The sequence below is a fragment of the Musa acuminata genome, chromosome BXJ3-7 (genome assembly GCF_036884655.1).
Source record: "Musa acuminata AAA Group cultivar baxijiao chromosome BXJ3-7, Cavendish_Baxijiao_AAA, whole genome shotgun sequence".
In the NCBI taxonomy this organism is placed as follows: Eukaryota; Viridiplantae; Streptophyta; class Magnoliopsida; order Zingiberales; family Musaceae; genus Musa; species Musa acuminata.
Window position 1 is genome coordinate 8,186,754 of NC_088355.1, and position 9,243 is coordinate 8,195,996.

Consider the following 9,243-nt stretch of genomic DNA (forward strand, 5'->3'; position numbering starts at 1 on the left):
TTATCTAAAATGGACTTCTTTGGTCATCAAGCTCTTGAGAAAAAAGAAAAAAAATACTAGTCGAGCAAAGAGCAACAAAAGCTCTATTACAACACCACAACATCTAATAATGTTCTCTAATATCTTCCTCAATTCACCATTACAAAAAAAAATCTATATTGTTTTGCTACAACTTGCTACAGTTCACTGTCTATATTGTTGTCGACGAAAATGCAATGGAGTTAACTTTAAGAAAAAAAAATCTTCCTGAGTTCACATCCACTCGTAATGAATTGACCTATCCGACCCATATAGTTCTTTACCAATATTTGGCATTCACAAACTCAATCAGACACAACAGTAACTTTTAATTTAACCTTGGCTGCTCAGTGATCGTTGGCTTGGGTCGCAGCAGCTGCAGCCACACCGACGCCATCGCCTTCCAACCCCCGGTGCTCTCACCCCACGCAACGATAAAAATAGGGCAGCAACTCTTCCTCCTCGTAGCGACCGCAGCACTACCCTTGGCATAAGCTTCCTTGGCAGCTTCACGTCGACCATGCTGATGCCCTTGACCAGACATCATAAACAAGAACTGGGGATTACATATTTACAGTCTTACACAATGGCTATCGATAACTCGCATAAATGGAAGTATTGGAAATCAAAATTGAGAACCAACTACAATAAACACTTAATGATTTCAAAAAGAGTCTATCGGAAAGCCTCAGCAAATTTCAACAAGATGATGACAGTAGCCCGGTCCGGTCCGATCCGGTTCGGTTCGATCTAGCCTACGGCTCTATGACAGTAGCCCGGTGGGAATGTATGCGTGCCTATATATATACCCATATTCTTACCCCAACCTGCCTTCTTTCCCCGCCTTTGCTGACGTACTTATTTGTCGTTCTCGAAACCCTTTGTCTCGTCGTAGAAGCGTCCCCTTCGTCTCCCAACCTCCGATACCCCTGCGGCTGGAATCGGACCTCCCCTCCCTCCAGATTCGCTGCCGTCTGACTGCTTCCCGTTAGAATCGCGGTCGTCAACTCAGATGCGCCCTGATTAGGGCTAAGCCGGCAGATTAGTACACGAGGCTCCGCCTCATTAGGAAGTCGAGGAGGTCAATAGCGCCCGCGCCCGAAGGTACCCAATTTTAATCTTCAAATACTCTTCTTCCAAGAACAGTATTAGTGCCGTGATTTGCTTTTATTTGTATTATTTGGGGAACCCTTGTTTTTTTGGATTCAACATGAATGCAAGAGTCGGTTTAATATTTAAGATCTCAATTGGGATTTAGTGGATATCCTATAATTAAGATAGGGAGAATATGTTTATGAGCATATTACCATGAATTTGGAAGCAGCGAGTACTGCATTCTACATTTGCGTGCAACACATTAGGATGGAAAACAATTGTACATGATCATTCTTGAATGTAGTCTGCATCAGTATCTTAAGATGAAACCAATTGAAAACCTTACATTTTACTGATATCTACGGACACACACACACACACGTATGACACACATGATCCTACCATCAGTTATCACCGACATATTGGGTAAATTTGGTAATAAAATGTGTCTGAGATGAAGATTCTCTTGCATCTTGCATCTCCTGAGCTATGTTCAACAATGTCCTTAGTTAGGGTCATAGCAGTACTGGTTGATCTCAAATTTGTGAGAAATGCTCGATGCATGAAGTAAATTGATAGACAGGAATTTATGGTAGTCTACACTTTATCTCACTTCTCCAATTAATCATGATATACACCAGGAAAAAGAATAAAGCACAGTCTTTCATTCATCTGGGTAGTGTTCAAGACTATAATGAGACCCAAATTTCAATGTGTTGCTCCACTAAGTTTATAAATGTTTGTCAACTCCACAACTTTTATATGGTTTTTCTTTCTTTTAAACTGTCGAATATTACAAACTAGTTGATTTGGTTTCACTCAATTACATAAGCTGTTCAAGTTGATCGGTTCCCTATATACATACTGGTTATTGAGAATTCGGAAGTGTGTATTTAATTACTGAGGTGGCATTTGGTTGGCATTAGAATCACAATTCAAATCCGCTAGAATCTGAAATGTAATAGATAAATTGCCTAACATGTTTGATTCCACTATGGTAATTGATCTAATTCTTATTTTTGGTTACTTGTATTCAATATAGTTTTATTTTTATATAGTCTTTTATTAATATTATACTATGTTTTGGATTAGTTCTTGTTTTATATTTGTTTGTGGGAGAAGTGCATTCTGAGGTGGAGGTGTAGCTCATCCATGATTGAGTAGGGAACTAACTTCTCACTGTGGTGCCGTCTGACTAATACAGACGCACATGTTGTCAAGCTTAAGGAAACTTTAAAGAGGTGAAGTAATCGAGTTAGAAGCAAGATCCAGAAGCCAAATCAGCCAATATCAGAACGTAGCATCGTAGATCTATTCCTTTTATGACTGGTGGTACGTCCCCTTCTACCGCAGTACTGAATTAATTGTTCGACTTTAGATGAATCACTTGTCTCTTTAGACAAGTAAATCCTGTGAGATCTGGCATTGTATGTAGCAGAGGAACGATGAATAGGCTCATGGTTATGGAATCTCTGCTCTCTACAGTTCTGTGAAACAGTGAAAAGGCCAACTCTTCAGCTACTGTGCTGTAAGTAATCAAAACAATGGAGGTCACGAGAGTTCCTGACTTTCTACTTGAGATGGCCTGCATTATCTAAGCTTGGTCAAGCGACCAGCTTTTTACTTGCTGATCTTCATCACTTATTCTTGTCATTACAAGCAGATTCGTTTCTTGTCTGATCTTTTAAACCTTGGTAAATGCAGGAGTTGATTACGATCATTTCTCTATTATTAAGTAAATACGTTTGACCAATGCAGAATCTAAGGAGGACAATGCACACCGTTCTACCCCTATAAATGGAGATACTATTTTCATGACTTCAATCTTGGTCGCTCAGGTTATAAGATTTGTCTTTAAACTAAATTGTCTGGTAGTAAAAGTACACAATATTGCTCCCATGATTGATTGGATTGGATTTTAGATGCAGACTTACTCTCTCAGCGTTGCTAAGAACCAAGATGTTTGAGTTAGCCTCATCCAAGGTTGCTCACATTTTAATGGAGGAGACTGTTCTTAGTCTAAACTTCACAGCGACCTTTTGTATCCCTTCATCTAGTAACCTATTTTGCTAACTGCCCAAAAGTGAAGTTACATGATCATGACGAAATTATCATTAATGTGTCCTATCAGAAAAATGAAAGACATTCTAGGGATTATAGATTTGAGGGTTCTAATAGTCTGCTACATATTTTGTTTGAGTTAATATACTGTTTTCTTTTATGACCTATGCTGTTGTCACATGTTTATCCTGTTTGATCTCTTGGACGACTTATTTCTCGTGGTGCTGTTGCTTGATGTTACTTGACATGGCTAAAAGTAGTTCACCATGATTTATCGTCATGCGGATTGGGTCTACCTATTGTCGCACGCTTATGCATGTGAAGGTACGAACTTGTCTGGCCTTTCATTCAGTTAGTCCCCATCTATGTCAATCATTATCCAAATAAACCTTTTTTTTCCTTTTTTTTTTAGGGTTTTTGTGTTTTTGTGTGTGGCTACTGAGCTTGGAGTCGGTAGATTACCAAGTCAAAATTGCGTAAATTAAATGGATATATGTACGGGCAACGCTTTTAAGATGATAATAATTTTTGCATCACAGATATGAAACAGCACACATGTATCTAATTCATATTTATATTGTTTCTTTATCCATGTGCAATTAATGACTTCATCAGTATCATCTCACTCTTTTAGAGTGACCATCATGTCGCACAGCTACTCTTCTCATCATCAATTTATACACATTCTTTTAAGAAAACTTTCCTGCCTAAATTTTCACTTGTTGATTATGTAGCACATTAGGTAGCTTCTTATGTGTCAAAGCGAATATTGTAAACCTTTTGTATCTAAAATATGACTACATTGTATGATAGACATCAACGATTAAGAGTTACAGATTACTTGCCACGATAAAATTGTGGCTTCTGTAGAATACAAAATAATAGGAGTTTCGATGTCAATTGCAAAAAATCATTCGGACAACCAATTATGAGGAGGACATCAAAGATTAGATTCTTTACTTGGGTTGTCCTCTTCTTCGAAAAAGAAACCTGTGGGTTGCCTGCTTTGATGGGATGATCGAGCACCAACATGTATGTACATGTATATGGTCAGCATTATTATTTATTGTCAGAGAGAAGGAAAAGAAAAGAAAGTCGTTGGCAGTGTGGTGATTTATAGGAGCTGATGAATACATGAGTTTTTCGTCTATATATTATGTGGAGGATCCCTACCACATGCTTGGAAGAACGGTGCGCCGTGGAGGCCGAGAAACTATGAATGAGAGAGAAGAAGAGGGAGAAGGCAATAGGGGTTAGATTAAGTTCGATTAAATTAAAAGCGCAAGCCATCATGGCCGTCGGAGATTGATTCCGTTGACAGCTGTCCACATGGGGCTGGTGGGGTCCGCTGGCATCAGAGTGAGGCGCGTCATGGTTGGTTGGCCGGTCGCGGCCAGTTGTTCCCACCTCCCAACAGCCCTCCTCCCCCATCCGACGGTCGCTGCTTCCTCCCTCGATCCGACGGTCACCGTCAGTCGATGCGCGTCGGAGGGCGGCGTCGTCTACACGTGTGGTGGCATGCGGGACCCGGCGGTCCGAATCCTGTGTCGGCCACGTCACGGAACACGGACTTGTCCTGTGCGAATCCCGTGTGCCGTGCCTCGACTCGGGCAGGCGGATCCGACGGGTCCTCTCGTCGGGGTTAGTGAGCGGTGGTTAGGGGAGGGGCCGCGGGAGGTTGGTGTGGGACCACCGTGAAGCCTACCGTTTCGCTGCCGTTAGCGTCAAAGCAAAAGGGATGGCCGGCGACAGTGCCCCCTGCATCTCCGTCAGCCAATGGCTGTCTGCCGCGTCACCTCGAGGGGCTGGAGGACAACCGACAGCATCGTAAGGGTACGTCCCCCGTAACGGTGAGCTGACCTGGCCCCACCCGTTCTCCTTCCCGGTCCTCAATGCGAAGGGTGTGACGCTCACGTCCCGGTTCGTGATCCAGCGTGAGTGGGGCCCGCTCAAAGTGTTTGGAGTTTGGAGATCTAATTGTAGAAGCGGCAATTTCCACTTTCCTACCAACACCTGACTAAACTGAATCACACTATTTGGCAGACAGTATAGCGCTTGTCCACCTTCCGACGACCACAATATTATTATTTCACGAAAATCTGCAAAATTTGCCACTTGCTGCTTAATTTAAGGAGAAAGGAAGATTAAGACAACCTGTGATCGCTAAGCTCCCATGCTTTTTTTATTTTGTAGTGAGAGATGCGTTGGGCTACCGATCAAATTACCTTCCACTATAATCTCCTTGCTTTCGAAGCCACACAATAATTTCCCTTTCTGCATTGCTTTACACCCAAATAGGACTAATAATTATCGCTTAATGAAATCATTAAATTGGTACAGCTAGGGTTTTATACCCCCCGCTCCACTCTTCTGCTCCTCTGTGTTCCTTCTCAGTCTTCCCCTTTTTCCTATTCTCTTTCTTTTCTAAAAGAAACAAAGGAGAGGGCGCAGAGCGGCACGGAAATAGGCAGTGTGTGCGCGGGGTGCGTGCTTGATGGGTTTGCTTTAGTTCTTGGGCACTGTGACAGCGCGTGTCGTTGCGGTGAGTACGGTCACCGGCTCCTCCCATGGCTTCGCCGCTATGGCTCCGCCTCGTCGCCGGAGCACTCTTGCTGCTGGCCTCCCTCCCCGGCGGGGCCCCAGATCTGGCGTCCGACGCCGCGGCGCTCCTCGCATTCCGCGCTGCCGTCGGCCGGTACGCGCTGACCACGTGGAACTCCTCCGCTCCCGGGGCGCCCTGCTCCTGGCTGGGGGTCTCGTGCGAGTCCGGCCGAGTCAACGTGCTCCGCCTCCCCGGGGCCGGCCTCATTGGACAGATCCCTGCCGCCGTCGGTAACCTCACCGCCTTACGGACCCTCAGCCTCCGCTTCAACGTCCTCTCCGGTCCTCTCCCCTCGGAGCTCGCCGGCCTTGCCGAGCTCCGCAACCTCTACCTCCAGGGAAACCGCCTCTCCGGCGAGATCCCGGCCTTCCTCTCCTCCTTGAAGAACCTCGTCCGCCTAAATCTTGCCGGCAACCAGTTCACTGGCGGGATCCCTCTGGGGCTCAACAACCTCTCTCGGCTTGGTACGCTTTACCTCGAGAACAATCGGCTCACCGGCGAGATTCCGGCCCTCGACTTCGCCAACCTGGTCCAGTTCAACGTGTCCTACAACCAGCTCAACGGATCCATACCGGCCAAGCTCCGCTCGCAGCCGGCAACGGCGTTCCTGGCCACGGGTCTCTGCGGTGGCCCCCTCGGGCTGTGCCCCGGCGAGATCGCGCCGTCCCCATCGCCGGAGGGTTCCGGCTCCGTGAATCCCACTGGAGGGGCTGAGAGCAACCACAAGAAGAAGAAACTCTCCGGCGGGGCGATCGCCGGGATCGCGATCGGGGCCGTAGCCTTCTTGCTGATCGCGCTCGTCGTGCTGATCCTTCTCTGCCGCGGGAGGAAGTCGCAGTCGTCGGCCGTGGGCGGGAAGCAGATGGAGATGGGGGCGGCAGCAGAGCAGAGGGACAACGGTCTAGGCGCAGGTGGAGCGAACGTGAACGGTGGGTCGGTGGCTCCGGCGGCGGCCGCGGGCAAGGCCGTGGCGACCGCCGCTGCCTCAGCCGGGGCCAAGAAGCTGGTGTTCTTCGGGGGAGGGCCGAGGGCGTTCGACCTGGAGGACCTGCTGCGGGCGTCGGCGGAGGTGCTGGGGAAGGGCACGTTCGGGACGGCGTACAAGGCGGTGCTCGAGACGGGGGTGACGGTGGCGGTGAAGCGGCTCAAGGACGTGAACTTGGAGGAGAGGGAGTTCAAGGAGAAGATCGAGACCATCGGCGCAATGGACCACCCCAACCTGGTGCCCCTCGTGGCCTACTACTTCAACAAGGATGAGAAGCTCCTGGTCTACGATTACATGCCAATGGGCAGCCTCTCCGCCCTCTTGCACGGTATGCCCATCCTTCCTGTGAATGCTTCACCTTCTTTTGCTGGAATCCAAGCGCATGGACGATGAATTGCGTATGCAACTCACATCCATATCAAATGCGCAGGTAACAGAGGATCCGGTCGAACACCTCTCAACTGGGAAACAAGAACGGGCATCGCGCTCGCAGCTGCGCAGGGTATCCAGTACATCCACTCCACGGGCCCTTCCGCCTCACACGGCAACATCAAGTCCTCCAACATCCTCCTCACCAAGTCGTACGACGCCCGTGTGTCCGACCACGGCCTTGCCCTTCTCGCGGGCGCAACGTCCGCCCCTACCCGCGTCGCAGGATACCGGGCTCCGGAGGTCACCGACCCCCGCAAGGTTTCCCAGAAGGCCGACGTGTACAGCTTCGGTGTCCTCCTCCTCGAGCTGCTCACGGGCAAAGCCCCTGCGCAGGCCCTTCTGAACGAGGAAGGCATCGACCTCCCCCGATGGGTGCAGTCGGTCGTGAAGGAGGAATGGACCGCCGAGGTGTTCGACGTGGAGCTGCTGAGGTACCAGAACGTGGAGGAGGACATGGTGCAGCTCCTGCAGCTCGCCATCGACTGCGTGGCGCAGTATCCGGACAAGCGGCCCTCGATGCCCGAGGTGGTGGTCCGCATCGACGAGATCTCGAGGTCAAGCCCAGCTTCCTCCTACCGGGACCAGCAGAGCACTCCGCGGAGCGTCGGTGACGACCAGTCCTCCAAGCAGAACGACTCGACGGCCGGATCGAATCCTCCCGGTGCCGATCTCTGAGTCACGCCGGGGAGCAACTACGAACTCGGAGGCCGCGTTCGATCGATCCCAAGCATTATTTCCCGTTCGTTTCTTGTGATTAAGCAAATTATTACAACCTGTTTGTTCCATTTCCTTTTCCCCGATGTTGTTCCTCTTTCCAAGTTTTAGGAGGGTTGGACGCTGTGTGTAGGATAGATGACTGGTGTCAAGTCAAGTCCATTCATAGCGTTGCTTATCACATCTATTATTCTGTCTTTTTCTCTCATGTAGGACTTGCAATGGCTGCTGGTGGATTGCTGATGTGAGAGTCTTCCTCTTGCCCGGAAGAGCTGGAGAAGATTACATTCGATGATGGAAGGGTGGGTGGTTCCATGCTCTTCCCATGAGCTCAATAATGTAGTAGTTGTTGTGGGGAATGAGCTGTGTGCCTGTCTTTATATAACATTAATTCTCTCTGCTTCGCTGTGTTGGTATCCAACGACGTTTCGCATGCATGCAGCGTTGTGGATGAGCTGTGACTGTGGAGGCAAAAGCCGAGAACGAAGCGTATGGCAGAAGATATGTTGATTTGATTGCATGATCCGCTGTCTTTGGGACAGACGGTATGATGCGGAGTCTCGTGCGGTGTACGCTTTCAATAATTGCAGTGGTGGTCGGCTGTGGAACGCCACGTTTTCTTGCCTACTTACCTCAGCTTTGCGAAGCACTGCAGGTTTACTTCTCTACTGGTTTTCTTGGCTTGGTTACCACGAGGAGGACACTGCAGCGGCGTACAACTTCTCTGCTGGTTTCCCAGCGGCTGTTATCCGCCGGGAAGAGACGTAAAGGACACACGCAAAAGGACGAACACAGCATCAGCTCTGGTTTGGGTAATTTGCCCAACTACGTTAGCATATCAAATAACAATGCCAATTGGTAGGCGTCGTCACTAATAACAAATGCCGGGCGGACTAATTATATATTTTTTTTGTTATATAATTAATTTTTTAAAATATTTTATTTTATTTTTTTAAAATTTTAATTATATTAAATTTTTTATAATTATAAAAGTAAAATATTTAATTTTGAATCTCTTGATTTTATTGACAAAAATATCATAAGGTTCGAATGAATATCTACTAGTTTTATCTCATTTCGATTTAACGCTTAACACATAGTATTTTCAAGAAACGAAATTAAATGTTTCACTTTCGTAAATATAAAAGTTTTAATATAATTTTTAAAATATATAAGTAAAAATATTAAAGATAGTTAATTATAAAGGATAATCTATAATTAAAATGTAAATGCCTATATAAAAGTTGGTCCCTCGTTTATCTTAATTTTTTTTAAATTTTCATACAATATGTGTTTTTATTTATTTATTTATTTATTTATTTATATTGCAGGCATG

The 9,243-nt window shown here is 46.8% G+C and overlaps 1 protein-coding gene and 1 long non-coding RNA gene across 4 annotated transcripts; both read left to right on the forward strand.

Moving 5' to 3' along the window:
* Window positions 1–863: 863 nt before the first annotated feature.
* On the forward strand, window positions 864–2,736 carry LOC135643269 (uncharacterized). The gene is made up of 2 exons (XR_010498187.1): window positions 864–1,122; window positions 2,318–2,736. It is a non-coding gene; the product is annotated as an uncharacterized LOC135643269 (long non-coding RNA).
* Window positions 2,737–5,443: 2,707 nt separating this feature from the next.
* Window positions 5,444–8,530, forward strand: LOC103991379 (probable inactive receptor kinase At1g48480). Of its 3 annotated transcripts, XR_010498186.1 has the most exons (4): window positions 5,539–7,089; window positions 7,192–7,932; window positions 8,121–8,209; window positions 8,350–8,530. XR_010498186.1 is itself a non-coding variant. In XM_009410817.3 (2 exons), the coding sequence occupies exons 1-2, from the start codon at window positions 5,742–5,744 to the stop codon at window positions 7,866–7,868; spliced, it is 2,025 nt and encodes a 674-aa protein (XP_009409092.2). In that variant the 5' UTR covers window positions 5,444–5,741; the 3' UTR covers window positions 7,869–8,305. The 3 variants fall into 3 exon arrangements, 1 of the variants encoding a protein (XP_009409092.2); XR_672211.3 differs by lacking the exon at window positions 8,350–8,530 and having other exon boundaries at window positions 8,121–8,305; XM_009410817.3 differs by lacking the exon at window positions 8,350–8,530 and having other exon boundaries at window positions 5,444–7,089; window positions 7,192–8,305.
* Window positions 8,531–9,243: the final 713 nt, after the last annotated feature.